General features: G+C 38.0%; 1 protein-coding gene across 1 annotated transcript in view; it reads left to right on the top strand.

Annotated features, from left to right (window-relative positions):
* Positions 1–17,816, top strand: part of LOC135211445 (uncharacterized G-patch domain protein DDB_G0278987-like) — a 67,009-nt gene that overhangs the window by 31,217 nt on the left and 17,976 nt on the right. Inside the window, exon 2 of the mRNA XM_064244753.1 lies at positions 657–893. Within this exon, the coding sequence (XP_064100823.1) occupies positions 657–893 (237 nt within the window). The remainder of the gene's footprint in view (positions 1–656; positions 894–17,816) is intronic.

Here is a 17,816-nt window from a genome sequence, read left to right as displayed (position 1 = left end):
TCGTAGGGCGACTCCGAACATATCAAATAAGGGGCCGTGGACGAAACGACCAAGTCACTGACAGCATATTCAGTGAAAGGTGAGGCGAGGCCTAGCGAGCCGCTAACTGAAGCTTCATCGCTCGAGACACTTAATAGTAAGGAAGATGAAAGACTAGATATGATGGAAGAGAGAAAAGTGGATTAATTAGGAATGGCTGAAACCAACCCATGAGGTAAAAGCGCTGCTCAAGACTTGGGAGACGGATACCCACTGAGCAATTGTGGAGTGGATGCTGGAATTAGAAAACATGATGTTGCCGTGACTGTAGGCCCTACACTTGTGACTGAAAGACTTCTGAGTTGCACAATTAGGATAAAGAATAAAAACTATTAGGGAGAAACTCTCTATCGCGAGAGTATATATAAAGCTATAAAGGCTCCACTATAATACAGTGTTAAGAGTCCGTGTATAATTTTTAAGACTTTATAGAAAGCTTTCGAACCCTTCCCTGGGTTCCCTGGGTTCATTTGGACTGAAGATGAACTCAGGGAAGGGTTCGAAAGCTTTCTGTAAAGTCTTAAAAATTATACACGGACTCTTAACACTTTGTATTATTGTGGACCCTTTAGAACAATAAAAACTATAATGTACATCATACTGTACCCCACAACAAGGCCACACACAAGAAGAGAAAGACAGCTTCGTGGAGCTTTTGGATTTGCATCTGGAGGAACACTCAGAGGGCATCCATTTAATGCCGGGGGATTTTAATGCCAGAAGGGGAATAGAAAATGTGGTGGGTCCGTTCGGAGAAGAAACAAGAGACAATGAAGGTGAAAACCTGATAGATTTCTGCATGAGAAATAATTCACAAATCATGAATGGGTTCTTCGAGCACCAGGATATACAAGGTATCGATGGAATCAAACAACGGGCACTTTGATCAGAGATCAGTAATTGACTACGTAGTCACATCAAATGAAAGACTCATACAAAGTGTAAAAGCGTTGCCAGGAGTTTCCTTTGACTCTGATCATAGATTGGTGATAGGAAAAATGAACATACCTTCAGTAAGAGCTCAGAAAACAGAGAAAAGAAACGTCATAAAAACAGAAACCCTAAAAGGTCCCGATAGATGAGATATCAGAGCAATTTTACTGAGAAACTGCAGCAGTTGGAACAACCAGAATGGGCAACTCCACAAGAGAGCGCCTCGGAAGTTGGAGAGGAAGAACTCGACTGTAGGTATGTGGGAGGCACTAGGAAAAGGTGAACAGTTTGGTGGAACGAAGATGTAAAGGGAACAGTGAAAATGAAAAATAAAAACCACGGGAAGTGGGTGAAACAAAGAAGCCAGCACACTAAAGAAGAATGTGTATCCTCTAAAAATCAAACAGAAGAAATTCAGAGAAGATAACAGGTAAAAGCATGAATAGAACTAGGATGTGAATTCATGGATGATTTGAAGGACAGTAAGAAAAAGGTATGTGCACTCACAAAATCGTAGAGGGAAGATAAAACAAAACAATATAATATAAAAGACGAATATGGAAACATCACTGGCATTGCTCAAGGCCTTAACGAAAAATAGACCAGCTATTTCAGTAACTTTACGGAATATAACATTGAAAGAGAGAAATGAAGAATATATCTTTCAATTTGATGGAAAAAAGGGAAGGTGTGATTACATATCAAGAGTTTGACAATGCCACGAGAGACATGAAAAATGGAAAAAGCCCTGGGTATGATAATATACCAATTGACTTGTTTAAAAAGGAAGAGGACCAGACAAAGCAGATACTATTTGACTTTATTCTATCATTCTGGCTAGAGAGTACAGCTACAGAAGATGAGGGAAGACATATTTCTGTGCCCCTTTATAAAGGTAAAGGTGCATCAAGCAAGTGTGAAATTTATTGAGGTCTAACGCTCATACGTCACCCAGCAAAACTTTATGGGAGAATTTTAGAAAAGAGCGCGTCGTCTCATTGAGCCTCAGGTGAAGAACAACATGGATATAGAGAGAACAGATGCATTTCAGGTCTCACATTCACCCTGAGACTTGTCACAGGGTCATGAGGATAAGGTAGGGCACTGCATATAAAAGCTTTTAGTGGCGTAGAAAAAGCATTTCACTCAGTATCTAGGAACAAATTATGGACATGTTTGGGAGGGTGTCTGGACTTTATAGTAGGTTGAGGACTGCAAACCATGCCTAAAAATGTAGGGACCGGATACAAAAATGATAAATGGTTTAGTTTAACAACGGGTGTCAAACAAGAATGTGTACTTTCTCCACTCTTGTTCATCGCTGACAGTGACTAAGTTATAAAGGACTTTTTAAAAGATTAACATTACAGGAGACATTATACTATTTGCAGATGGTATAGCTTTTCGGACATGGTCAAGAGGAATTAGAAGGAGCACTGGTATGCTTAAATCATTGTTTAACATAAGCCGGACTGAGAAGGACTATAGAAAAAACAGAAATATCAACAGTCTACAAAGAACCTCAAGCACCAACAAACATCATGATAAGGAACACAGTGATAAAGAACACCGACTCATTGAAATATCTAGGATGTGTGTTTATAGATAAGGACGATATGAACATAGAGGAAATCACAGAAAGAATTAAGAAATATAACCGATGTTCTGGAGCTCTCTATCCAATAGTGAGAGATGCATATGTACCGAGAGAAGTAAAGAAAGCTACGTTCGAGGGATTGTTAACGCCAATAATGAAATACGGATCGGAGAGTTGGACAGTGACAAGTAAAGACAGAAGTAGGGTCCAAGCCTCAGAGACGCAAAGCCTGAGAACAATATGAAACAAAACAAGAAAGCAAGAAGATATAGAATGAGAAATGAGAATGTTAGGAGAATAGTGAGAGTGGCATCTGTGATGAACGAGATTGAGAAAGGGCAGCTGAGATGGCTGGGTCGTCTAATGAGAATGGTTGAAAATAGAATTGCAAATCATCATATCTTATCGCACCATTGTTCTACCCATTGCATTGGAGTGCTGTGTCGTTTGCTGTTCTTAGAATTGCAAAGAGAAGAGGGATCTGGATACCTGAAGGAAGGAGATCGGGAGGTAGACCTCGTAAGTGCTGGAAGGAAGGAACAGAAGGGGTGGAGGAGGAGATCCTGACAAAGCATATTATGCCGACAGTGGAAGAGCTTAGAAAAGATGGAATAGTTGAAGACAGAGGAGATTGGAGAAGGCGACTGACCCCACTGACAGGCTGAAAGCCGACCTGTGAGTGGAGGTGAAAAGGAATGATTTGATATTTATCCATTTTGTTTTCCGAGACAACAATGATCATTAACCTTGTATATCAGTTACTCATCGTCCAGCTTTTGCATCAAAGTCGAATTACAAAAGCGTATTACAAGAACTTGAATATTTCACGTGCTACGTCAATATATGCAATGGCTCTCGTTGGATATCAAAGACTTGTAGTGGCGCTTTTCAAGTGAGAATTCTGCTCGATCGGAGACGTTAACCTTCTATAATCGTATTTCCTTTTATTTTAGCTTAAACTTTTCCCAGAACATTTCTTCAACACACTATTGTAGGTTGCCGAACATCTTTATCTATCTGAAAAAAAATCCATCTTACCTTCAGTTTATTTAGTTATTAATTAATTTATTAAGTTATTTATTCATTTATTCATTTGATTTATTTAATTTTCTATCTACCTATTCAATTTATTATGTAATTACTAATTTACTTCTGTATTTTCTATTTATTTGATAACGACTTTTTATTTATTCATTTGTTTATTTATTCACTTATTTAAATAGTAAAGTAACGCTGTCCTTAGAAGGACCCACACGAGACAGAGCCTTCAAAGATATTGCTAACCTGAAGAAATGTCATACTCTGCATTTCGTGCTTCCGCCTCTTCCATCTCTTTCTGCTTCGTTTCTTTCTCGACATAAACACGATAGAACTGACCCAATATCTGAAAGCTTTGGAATGAAATATCCTCAGATATCGCAGTAACCCCTCTGATAATCTTCCTCATTTTTCCAGCTTCGCTCTGATGAGCAGTCAGATATTCTTAATTCCCAAGGGTTCACACACCATCACTTCTCAGTTTGTTATAAAATGTTGGGAAGGATATTCGTTGACATATTATGGATGGATGGTTCTTATTCGTTTTCGCTTTGGATTCCAGTATTTTTTCCCGCTAGGAATGTGAAAGAACTTATAAGTTTGATCTACGAGTCTGGGGTTTGAACAAACTAACAAGGGTTTCAGAGTTCCGAGTTCAAACGAGTATATGATAATATAGATGCAAAAGTTGAAAAATCCACAAATTTGAGACCAAGTATTTTAGAAAAACAAAGTTTTTGAGCGTCACGCTCCCTCTTCAGTGTGGAGACATAAGAACCAACTACTATGAGATTCAGGGCCTCTGTAACACGGTTTTTTCGCAATAACTTTTTATCTATGCAGTTCATAAATATAACGCTTATTCAGAATACGCATTATATCTACACATAAATTTTGACTATATTCTGCATTACGTAGGTTGAATAAATTTGGTACTTATAATGTAAAAGTGACTTTTTTTGAAGACGGGCCAACTTACTCAGAGAAAAGGTTTCGAACGCACTCGTAACGTAACTTATGACAGCATTCCTTCCCTCTTTCTCGATGGATGATTGGCTATACGTAATGAAGGCTATGCCTCTGGCAACAATGACATACAAATTTAAATACAAGCAAAGCAGCACACCTTTATGAACCCTGAAACCTCCCCACTGATAATTGGCATAATGAACAAACCAACAAAATATGTTAATAAATATAAAAACACTTCGATTTTTAGTCTAACTCTCAAAATAAGTTTCCTAAGAAATTACAGTCTACTTTATAGGTCACAATCAGATTGACAAGATGTAGGGAATAGTTGGTAATTTTCAAAAACATAGTAGACAAGCTTGATTTGATAACTGCTGTATCCAATGTCAAGCAATTTTTATTTATTGGCTATCTACCTATTTACTGAAAAAAAAATAGCCGGTACCGTATTTTGGCTTTAAACCTTCACCAATAATGATCGTCAGAATGATGACTTCATGAGGCTCCACCCACTTTGGCCTCGTTATAATTCAGGATAACACTGAAGGCTATCATGGGCATTGTTGGATCAGAAAATTCAACTTCTGGCTATAAAAACTCATTTCTCGAGTAGTTGTAAGAAGTGCTAAATGCTCCTCAAGGTTCCCAGCAGTTGGCCTTAACGTTTAATTCATGTATATTACTGCTATACTGTTGCGGCACTACTGCTACAGTAGTATTACTATGCTAGCACAGATACCCCACCCATATCTAAGTATCGTTCCGCCATTCATAAATTCTTTGGGTTTCAGACCCGATGGAACAAGGTGAATGAGTTTCTGCCTGGTGGATGGGCGGGGCAACATTTCGTCAAAAGGTGTTTACCTTGCTTACGTATTGAATGTTTTTTGACTCTTGGCTCGTAATCATTGGCCATGGCGTCGGCTAGATAATTTTTACTCTATAAAAATTAAAACCATCGGGTTTAGGTTATTGATAAAGCTGACAAAATTTATCTGTGGTTGTAAAATATACATATTTCAATTTTCAGCTACATCCGATGCTTTGATAAGGAGCAAAGTCCAAAAAACCGTGTTACATTGGCCCTGAATCTCATAGCAACTGCATGTGCTTTTCAATATATTCGTTTTCCAATTTTTGGCTTTTTCCAAATTTCAAAGGTCGATACTGATTTGTTGTCATGGCAGAAGCAAGAGTTTAAAAAGGTTTCCCTTTTCGAATACAGTATTGCAAGAATTTTGCAACTCCTCAAATGACCGAGCGTTTTTGTAAGAGAAAATTCATTTTGCTCTGGCGAAGATTCTCAGCCTATTGTCAAGAACGGACAGGAGAAGAAACGTTATAGGATTTGTAATGTTATCAGTCAAGGAAGAGGCATCACGCTAGAAAAGAAATAATTCATGATTTTTCTACGCATTCTTTCTAATCTAAAATAATCTCGTTGCAATGAGTCATGATAAATGTTTTATTTTAGACTTATAACTGATTATTGTATAATAATTATGAAAACTCATATTGAACTATTAAACCAAAGTTTAAATTTAAGTTTAAAACATTCAATTTTGTGCATGTATTTTCGTGATGCAATAATGATGATTTACCTTTGTGCAACGGTAGACTAAACTGGCCGTGTCCCCTTAATGGACCTGGAAATATTTTAGAAAGTAAAAAAATTGCTTTCGCGCCTAATAATAAAAGTGCAATAACACAGCACGAAGACTCACTCCCGTTTTGTTCATGAATGTAGAAATGACCATGTGAGTTTATATATGTATTCGTAAAGAGGTAACATGAGAGAAAGAGAGAGAGAGAGAGAGAGAGAGAGAGAGAGAGAGAGAGAGAGAGAGAGAGAGAGAGAGAGAGAGAGAGAGAATTGTATTTACAGGATCAAATTAGGAGTCAAGGAGTCAAGAGACCGAAATTGGTCCAGGCCCGATGGAATCACGGTATATTCTCATTTACATCGAGTTATATTTTACGTGTGTTCACAAGAGAAATTAAATATGGAAGAAGTAACAATGAGCGATCTAAGTATTAGAATAATTTTCAAGCTGAATGTCTCCTTTGTTCCGTGACCCGGGGTCATCCACCAATCCTGCTCTGACATCCCATTGTCAGAAAACCAAATCACATATGTGAGAGATTATCAATAGACCTTCTCATGAACCAACGTGAAACGGGATTTCCCAGTGAGCACTTTTGAAATTGAGTCTATTATTCAAGGCAACTATCAAAAATTTGATGCTACCAAAGTATCATGCAGATGTATAGCTTCTGTTGCTGCTTACTTCCATTCACTAATGGTGAATATCCTCTTGAACTGGACAGCTCATTTTCAGTGTATCAGAAATTTCTTAATTGATTTTTTTTTTATCTAACTTCTTTGAAGATTGCATCGGGAGGACTCATAAATGATCAGGAAGACATTCATAGCGAACTTTGGGGAAAATGATTTCATTGCCATATTTAAAAAGGCCTGATTGAATACCATCCAAAGATTCATATGGCAGATTATTATGACTGGATTTTACTGACTTATGTTGCGCCTTTTAAATAATACACCATGCCATCTGAATGTTGCAAAAATCATCTCACATACGTTTTAGCATTATATTGCTAAAACTATTATGACTAATAAAAAACGATAATATTTGTTTTTTATCTGCTATTGATGACTAAATAATCTTTCCCTTCAAATACATGCGCTACTACAACAATTCAAAAATATGCTAAGGTTTTACAAAAACTGTATTTGCTATCCTGTAACTTTTAATTTATCACACGCTGTTACGGATAAATCTCCTGTTGCTTGTTTCTTTTATCTCTGATGTTTTAGAAACGAAGAAAGCAGACGAGATCAATGCAGGGAGCTTGGGCCTTGGACACTGACGGAAAGCCATTTACACATGTGGTAAAAGATATGAGGGAATCAGCACATCCGTCGCATCTTAAATCCAAAGTCGATTATAATGACAGAACTTGGATTTAAGATGCAATGGATACTCTGATTTCCTCACATTTATTACCACCTATTTAAATAAATTTTTGTCAGTTTCAAAGGTCAAAACCTTTCCACACTGATAACGTCTTCCTTCTCCCTTTTTAAGACGTCCAAAATACAAATAACAGCCAAAAGGATACTTATATTTAAAACCTTGTGATATATTTAAGTAGCAGGAAAGTAAATGCGGTTCTGTAAAACCTTAACATTGTTTCTACCATTTTAATATCCACCCTACATCAAAGCACAGCAAGCGTTATTGTGTCATCAATAGCACATACAAAAATTAAAAGCAAAATAAATTTAATTATCCATTGCAAATATCGAAGTCGAAAGTCTCACAAAACACCCAAACAAGAGAAACTACAACGAGTCCAATAAAATTATTATTGCATTTAATTCGATGTGTAATGAAAGGAAATCAGACGCTTCTTTGAACAGAGCAATGCTGCTGTGACGGCAATTTTTTGTTTTTTGAAAAGAAAACACTGTGCCGGTTTTTCTGTCGGCACTATTTCTGTCCGCCCTCAGATCTCAAAAACTACTAAGGTTAGAGAGCTGCACATTGGTATGTTGACCATCCACCTTACAATCATCAAACATACCAAATTGCAGCCCTCTAGCCTCAGTAGTTTTTATTTTATTTCATGTTGAAATAGCCATAATCGTGAGTCCTGCCAGGATATAAGCCAGGCCACCACCACTGGGCGGTGATTAAAGTTTCATGGGCAGTGGCTTATCCAGCATTATACCTAGACCACCAAAAGATAACTCTATTTTCGGTCGCCTTGATTATACGATGTACAGAAAACTCGACTGCGCCGAAGAAACTTCTGCGCATTTTTTACTTGTTTGTACGAATGCCAACCGGTTACCATTTGAATTTGGAGATTCAGGCAGCCAATCAGAAACTTACGACCCAAGTACAACAATAATCCTTCTTCAAAGGGTTGCGAGCCATTAGCCTTCAACGTTTGACATATAGTTTATTTCTGATTTTCTTACATATGCAATGAATAGAATCCTGGAAATTCAAGTGTAGCTCTTGTGTTGATTGAATGGCTGGTAATTTGTATGACTTTATTCTAACGAGAACGCCGAAGGCAAAGGGTTCATAAAAGCTATTACTTTTGCGCAATTAAGAAGTCATATCGGCCCCTCTTGTTATGTCCGGACGTTGCAGATTGATTTTTTTAATTGTCTGCCATAGCTGGCCTGAATATATTCCAGTGCCCCTTTGTGTTAAAAGAACGAAGACGTCCAGCGCACCCTTTGCATGTTATTAAAGAGAAATAAATTTCTTTAAACAAGTACTTTTGATTAGTTGTTAGAGGTAATGCAACCGGAAATACATTGGCTCTTATTCCAGTCAAACCGCTATTACTCATTCAGAGAAGTGAGGCATTATATATGAATGTGCAGAAGTGCAAGTACAGTAACAAGAAGAAAGCGAAGAATAGAATAACGGTTCTATATATCTGTGAGACGGCAGGTGGCCCTACAGGGAAACCCATTTAAGATTATAGTAACCTTGATACTAAATTTTTATGAACTCTGAAAGGTACGTAAGTTCGCGAATCAATGACTCGTAAACATTTTACTTTTACGGGGATTAGTATGAGAGTGTTAGCAATAAACCTAAGGACACACTGAAAACGCGACACAAAAACCTGATACAAGAAGGGAGAGGAGGGACTGACAGTGGTTAGGCTGGTATGCCGTATGAATGAAAATAAGGTAGAAAAATAAAAGATAATAGAGAGAGAGAGAGAGAGAGAGAGAGAGAGAGAGAGAGAGAGAGAATACCAGGGTTTCCTGGGCAAAACTGAAGACAAACTTTGACCAGTAACCTAGAAAGACAGTATACGAGAGGAGGGGAGGGCTTGTTGAATATTCCATGACATCTCATTGAACTCAGTTTCTTGTTGCTTCCTAATCACTACTAAAATAAACTTTCCTAATAAGTCTCATTGTAAGTTTATGTTGGGTTATCGATGTCAGTTATAAATGGTTTTCACATTTGCAATGAATTTACGTAAATATTCTGTTCGTCAAATTAATCTCTTGGATAGACACTCAAAACAGTTCCTGCTTTTTGAAGTTCCTTGAAGGCAGGAAATCCTTTCTTGATTCCGGAGGCTTACGGTTGGCTACTGAATTGATTCCGTGTCTTCAGGAGCTTTCAAAAGCAGGAACTGTGTTTTGGGTAGTTTTCGAAAACTAAGTCGTATCAGTCTGATCAATATGGGCTACCTCCAGACTGAATCTTTGGTCTCTGGTGCTTCCCAGGAAATCCCCAAAGGACTCGTTGTATAAAGTGGGCGTCGTAGTAACCCTGGTAGTGCAGGGTGTCCCGAAAAAGCCTGAGAGAGACAGGGTCCCCCTTCTGGACAATGAGCTCTCTACCCTTTCCAAATGGGACATTTGTCTTTGTTATTTTTTATATTGCCTTTTCTAATAACATTCTTGCATATGTTTAAATTATTTGAATGATTATATTATTTAAAGGCTGATTTTGGTTCCCGGTATTAAAACTGCTCTATAAGGGTAAAATTGGGCCTACTTCCGGAATTTCAAAAATCATTCATCCAAACCTGAAGAGCACATCGGGACAATAATTTGGTCAATTTTATTTCTGAGGCCAGTTGAACTTTTTTGCGTTATGACCATTGTTTCCTCCACCTCCCCCACCCCCTCTCTCTCTCTCTCTCTCTCTCTCTCTCTCTCTCACTTCATCAGCTTCCTCCCCGCTTACTCTTCTTCTGACTGTCTGTCTGAGATTTAATGCCGTAATTATTTACAATTATCAAAATTGGTTGCCAATTTCGAAATTGTCAATCTCTCTCTCCTCTCTCTCTCTCTCTCTCTCTCTCTCTCTCTCTCTCTCTCTCTGGTTAAAATAAGAGGATATTATTGTTCCTTTTAATGACATTTTTATGTTCTTTTAGGAGCGTAGCGGAATTTGAATGGAATCTTCTCGAGATGTATATTGGAGGATATGCAATCGGCGGATTGTACTGTTGTAAGCAGATGGTTCATGAGAGGTGAGATTCTAACAAAGCAATTTCCTTTTTCATTTTTTTAACATAAAATCTCTTCATCACCAGAGGGTCCCCGGAAATACCAGGGACCAGAGGTTCTCTCTAGAACCCCCGGAGAATAGCCTTTACTATCCGATACGGCTCTCTTAAGATTAGCGTATTTGGCACTGTTAACATTACGAGCGCCTTGAAACAATACATACATATACATACATACATACTACATACGTATGTATGTATGTATATATATATATATATATATATATATATATATATATATATATATATATATATATATGTAAATTGCCCACTTGACTGCGATGGTGAGAATGGGTCTATTCCAGCTCTAATAAATATATATCTAAAAGCGAGAGAGACTAGACCTTTAGTCCTTCTCGTGGTCAGCTCGGCAAGGTGACCTCGTCGTGATTTCGGTATCGCGGGTTCGTTTCCCGCTACAGGACATCATGATTTCATCAAATTTCTTTGAAGATGGAGCTCAAGGCTTTGTAATAATAAGCATATCCAAAAAAGAGTAAAGAATTTGAGACATTCAGAGAGCATTCTGGCTATTACAATTGCACACATATGTACATATATATTGTTCAAGATTTAAGCCAGAACCAAGGAAAGAAATACTCTTTTACCCAAGTTTAAAGCATCTATACTAGTTGCCCCTTCGACTTTGGAGGAATCCATTCTCCTTTTTCTTTTGAAAAGCTATCTCTTCTCCCATTCGTTGTTGGAATTAACCCCCACCGTAGGAGGAGCTTACCAGGAGAAAGCTTCAAAAGGCTTTGAACCCAGGAGAGGAGCTCTCAGAAGAAGACCAGACCTCAGCGAGGTCAGACCTTGGCCCCTTACCAGACGCCGCTGCCCCCCACCCCCCACCTGGGCCTGGCTTTCCCATGCTTTGGGAAGACCCAAGTATATATATATATATATATATATATATATATATATATATATATATATAGTATATATACTATATATATATATATATATATGTATATGATATATAAGTATAAATAAAAAGAAAAAAAAAGAAAAAAAATATATATATATATCACACATAGTGTATGTATGTGTATATATATTCAATATATGTAGGCATGTATGTATACATACATATGTAAATATATATATATATAATATATATATATATATATAGTATACTATATATATATATATAGTATATATATATATATATAATATATATATATATATACATATGTGTATGTATGTGTATATATATTCAATATATGTAGGCATGTATGTATACATACATATATACTATATATATGTATATATATATATATATATATATATATATATATATAATATTATGATATATAATTTGCATGTGTTAGCTTGCTGAAAACTCGCCGTGATTAGTCATGTACGTTTTTGCAGGAATGAAACAAGAAGGGCAATGCCCTGCATCGCGTTAGGTTTGATCACTCTGTACTACCTGCCTTCCTTTTCTTTGTGCATATCATAAATAATCAATATTCCATTCGGTTTCTAATAACTTGAATCGCAATCGTCATCGTACTATGTGAAACAAATGCGTACCACCAAAACAACGTGTAGCATGGAAGGTGGTTACCGATTCATTTTCGCAACTGAAACTTCGGATCTTTCCGGAAAGTGACCCCTAAGGGTTTTCTGGGGTCGTTATCTAGGACTAATATTTCTTTTAGGTCATTATATTTATGATATTGACAGTCTTTTGTTTATGCTTTTACGGTCATCCCCAACGGGCTTGAACTATAAACACGCCGCAAAGGTGGCTACATACAGGCTTAAAACCGGTGGGGGTCACTGTCTAGTAATGATCCGACTCTTCAGTTGCTCAGATTTTTTTTCTATTATACGGTGAGGCAGATCTCATAAGGTCGAATAAACCGCCAAAAAAGACGATGAATAATTCATTCCGAGAAACTCCTTCGCTTTTCCTATCTGTTGGTGATATGATCCCTTCAGATCATATCACTGACATCTGACGGTACATAAACATCCTCTTATGTCTTGCGTTAATATCGCCAACCTTTATCTATCTGTAAGGTTATCCGTAATTCTGTAAGTCAAAGGCTACCCCGGCTCATATTCAAACCAGCCTTGCTCGTTGTTTGACCACCGATCCGTTCATTTACCCTGATACCCCATTTTCAATTATAATTGAAAATGGAGTATCATGAAAGTTATGCTTATAATTATAACCATCACTTTCATTCCAGTGCTTCCAAATTGTATATGTTAATTGAAGCGTCTGATTATTTCCAGTTTATATTTTCAAAAATTAAGATCTTACGACAAAGCGGTGTTTTTTCACAGGTCTAACTTCCCTCACCTTCAGTGCCTCCATCAATGGTACTACGACTGCAGATCTCATCTCGCCGACTCCATCGACTCTTCAGAATTCAAAGCTTCTTCAGTTCCTCTCACTCGCCTTCTCATTCATTTTCCCAGAGTTAGGGAGGAAGGAGGGAAGAGGGGTAGGGGGGAGGAGAGGGGCGGGAAATGAGGGGGAATGAGGGTGGAGAGGGAGAGAGGGAAAAGATGAAGGAATTGAGGGGAGGGAAGGGGAGGGAGGAAAGGAAAGGAGGAAGGGAGGGGAGGGAGGGAAGGGAAAGAGGGGAGGGGGGGAAGGGGGAGAAAGGGGAGCGAGAGAGGAGAGGGGGGGAGGAAGGTGAGGGGAGGGGAGGGACAGGGAGAGGGGGATGGGTGGGTGAAGGGAAGAGGAGGGAGAAGAGAAGGGAGGAGGTTAGGAGGGGAGGGGAGGTAGAAGGGGGAGGGGGCTGGAAGAGAGGAGAGGGAGGAAGAGGACAAAGCTGAATTAACACTTGATCGTGTGGTGTTCCAGTCTGCGAACAAACGCACAAGCAAACAAATGTTTCAGAGTTTTGGTATTGTATAGATATAATCTCTGGGTATGAAACCAGTCTCACCAACTACAAAAGCCATGATTACCACATTGTCGCCATTTTGAAATACCTTCAATTTAATTTCAATCTTTCATTGCCTCAGCTCTTCTTTAAATGCCTAAAATACATTTCTTTTGATTCTCACAAAAAAGATTATGCCATTTATAACCTGTGATCATTGACTTTTCAACATCTATTTGCCGATTCATCATGACCTTATGTGGCTTACGTCACGTGCAATAGAGCCCATCACTTTTCAACAATACATTTTAAAGTATTTTCTCACCAACTTGTCGCACCGTTAAAGTTATCAAAACTTTTGTAACTAAAAGAACTTTTTATAATAACAATGGCACTTCCATTTAGTCAAATGCTTAACATTTATGTTAAGCATTTGACTGATTACTACTGATTTCCGCCTAATTTCGTTTTTATCCTTGTGTAGTTTATACAATGAGTAAAATTTCCCATATGTTTTCTGTGAATTCCATAATTACTTTCAATCGTATCAGTAAAGGATTTTTCTGCTTTTATCACCAAATGCAATTTCTGTCAAATCGACACTTAAGCTGTTGGGTAAAGACCTATGATACCTTCAAGAGGAAGTTACGTCATGTATTTCCAATTCGCTGCCCTGAGAGAATGAGTTTAATGATCTTAGATGTCACAGTTTTTCCTTTAAAGTCAGTATATCCGAGTTAACTTTGGTTTTGATCATTTCAGGCAAATCTATTTGCTGTCCCAACTTCTTTCCGTTTCTTGAAAATACCTTATGCAAGAACGTTGAACCTTCTGCTCTTTCCAGTTGTCTCATGATTCAGTTGCCTCTTTCCAAGGATTTCTATCGGCAGACAAGTTTCATCAAGCTTATATATGATTTCTTTTAACTCTTGGGGGCAGTGCGAATTTTGGTCGATGTCTCCTCCTGAACTTCAGTCCATGAAAGGAATAAATGTTGTAGAACCTGTTTACTCTCAATCCCTTGTTAAATTTGATTTCGTTATTCTTCCTGTTTGTTTCCCTCTTGATGGAATCGAACCGAGGCAACTGTAATGAAGACGATTTCTAGAGCTGTTCCTGACTGTATTTGCAGGAGCTATTTCAAGCAGCTGCCTTAATCCAACATTCGATGTGCTTAACATTTCTCCCTCGATTATCGACGGTACTAACCTGATATTCTTAAGTCCAAGTGCTGCGTACTATTTAATGAATTCGTTGCCAGTAATAGTATTTCGGCTTAAAAATATTCGATTGGATGTTGACTAAAGTACGTTGAGTGGCTCTTGGTCTGTTTGCTTTGAGAATACTATATTTGGTATAGTGGAATGAGAAATCAGATTTCGGACTCGAGAAGAAGATGAATTCCCTCTATGCAATACAGAATACACAAGCACAGTGGCGAAGGAAAACTTAGATCTCTCCTATATTATGACAAGAGGTAGTTTGTATTTAAGGTCTTCCTTTTGAAACATACGTTGGTTAAAATAACCTTTCCAAATTTAACAAAAATCTATTATTGGACTGTTAATCCCGAAGGCTTTTTCTTTTAGCTTTTCTGTTAGCAACGAATCAAAGGCATATTTGAAATATTGCCTCGAAAATGAGGACATTTTGATTGTTTGTCCTTTAGTAAGCGTAGCAGCGGAGGAATATCAGTTTTGCCTTCATTTCTCCGGAGTATTTATGCTGCTATAGATATAAATGTAAGCAACTCCACGTATTGACATTGTGTGCAATACAAATGAAACGTATCCAATTAACTCTGAGAGTTGTACATCCTTTAATTATATATTTCCAATTCTCATATGATAAAACAAAAATACATTTGTTTCACGTGCCGTCTTCTCTCTCTCTCTCTCTCTCTCTCTCTCTCTCTCTCTCTCTCTCTCTCTCTCTTTATTTTTTCTTTTAAATAGAAATACTGTCGAGTTATCTTCACGACTGACAGAGATCGTAACCTGAAAATGAGATGTATTCTTAGGACTAATGAGAATTGGTGTGGATTTCCATCTGCTGTCTTGTGGCAATGGCCAACTGTCTTCACAATATAACTGCTAATTGAAATTCAGATAGAAGGTTAATAGTGACGGAGACCGAAGACGACATGGAGTGGAGAAGGTAGAGAAAAAGGGAGAGGAAAATGGCCTTTGTTCTCTTTCTCTCAAAGATGAGAGGCGGGTGATGGGGGTTGAGGGGTTGGATGGGCGGTAGTGGTCACCGAGTGGTAGCGGTAATACTGCTTCTGCAGTCTATAACCCTGTCAGCCCTGCGACGCCATCCCCTGATATCAGTAACAAGGGAAAGATTCAGGAATGATATGGTCTCGGTGAATGATCTCGTGAACGAGTCTTTTCATTCGTAATTCATCATTCGCAGTAGGGATGAAATGTCGTCAGTGCACCTCTAAAGTGCACTGTCGGCATTACTAAAGGGGGATCAAAAAGTCACTGTGCACCTCATGTTTTGTGATCCGACACTTGAATGGCAGCATAACCCTTCATTAAGAACTGAAATAAAATAAAATGTAATTTATTAATACTTATAGTGTTTTTGTTAGGAATCAGACAGTAAAATAATAAAACAGATCTTAATTGAGGGTTATGATGCCACTCAAGTGTCGTATCATAAAACATGAGGTGCAAAAGGGTCTTTTCGATCGCCCTCTATAAGAAGTTTCCATCGGCCCCTCCGCCCTCAGCTCACCCCGTCTTCGAACCTTATGCTTTACCTAGATTCCCGCTTCCTTTCCTTATTCTGGCTTTCAAACCTCTTTGTGTTAAATGCGGGGTTTTCTCCCATTCCCATCTTGTAGGTACTCAACCTCCTTTGTTTTCTGGATCTTTTTGTCTTGCTGTCCAACCACTCCAACTCCATCTTTGAATTGGGGGCCTGAAAGTCCCCCGCCGCTTGGCTTGACAGTCTGAATTTCATAAAAGCCAATCAAGCAATTCCTAATTCACGAGCAAAATTATTAAAAGGTATAATTATCAGAGCAATCTATTTTCGTGAAAGGTTAAATAAATGTAATGTGGTGTAAACTCTCTTAATATCTCTTTGGCCTGACTCTGACTTCTGAATCTTATTGTCTGAAGAAATGAAACCAAGGGTATTTTACTAAGTGAATTACGACTTGGAGTATCCTTTTTTAAGTAAATGACAAATTTGCCTTTCAGTTATGTATGTAACTGCTAATTGAAAATGTTTCCTCTTCATGGGAATTGATTTAATTGGCTCTTCCGTAACGACGGTCTTGCTAAGAAATTCAATCTTTTATTATGAAATGAATGACATTTCAAATGTTTATCTAACGTCATTCTCATAATTTGAATATTATATATGTGTAACGAATATATGTATAACGAGAGACGGACAGACAGGCAGAAGGACGAAGAGGATGAATATCTTATAAAGGATTATCTCTTTGAAGCACAACCGTTTGCAATTGTATCGTGGAATACATTTTAACAGTGTAATGATCACTCACGATTGCTCTCTCTCTCTCTCTCTCTCTCTCTCTCTCTCTCTCTCGGAGACATGCTGCATTTTTTAGGAACTTACCCCTCTGAGGATCGAATGTTGATCGTGCAATTTGTGATCTGAACATGCTACGTCTTACGCTACGAGAGAGAGAGAGAGAGAGAGAGAGAGAGATCTATTAGTTACAAAACATGTAAAATACCCTCTAAAAACAGAGCAATGAGAGAGAGGAGGGGGAGAGAAAGAGTTACAATGAGTTACAAGGATTAGAATGTCTCAAAGTCTTATTAGTCCATCCGGGGAGACATCGTGGGCTCACTTATCTCTTGGGGCAGGTTTTACTGTTCATTCACAGTGTCCTAATGATTTTGTCTAGCTTTCTTTTAAACTCTTCCACACTGTTGCTGTTTGCAACTTCTGGTGGCAGTTTATTCCATGTGTCACATATCGTATATGTAAAGAAGTTCCAACAATGGGATGTGTTGTATCTCTTCAGTTCCATCCATTATTTCTGTCTGGTTTTCGTTTGATGTAAATAGGTTACTGTCTACTTTTGTTATGCCTTTCAGTATTTTGAATGTTTCTATTAGTTGCCCTCGCAATCACCGTGTTTCTAAGCCATACATGTTCAGGCTCTCTAGTCGTCTTCGTTAACCTATTTTCCCGATGGATGGAATTAACTTTGTGGCTCTAATCTATTTATGGCTTTTCTTAGTGTTGGTGACCAAAACTCTACTGCAAATTCAAGATGAGGTCTAACTAATGATTTGTAGAGCTGCAGCACTGTTTCC

Source organism: Macrobrachium nipponense, chromosome 4 (genome assembly GCF_015104395.2).
Source record: "Macrobrachium nipponense isolate FS-2020 chromosome 4, ASM1510439v2, whole genome shotgun sequence".
Lineage (NCBI taxonomy): Eukaryota > Metazoa > Arthropoda > Malacostraca > Decapoda > Palaemonidae > Macrobrachium > Macrobrachium nipponense.
This window is presented reverse-complemented; position numbering and strand designations above follow the sequence as displayed.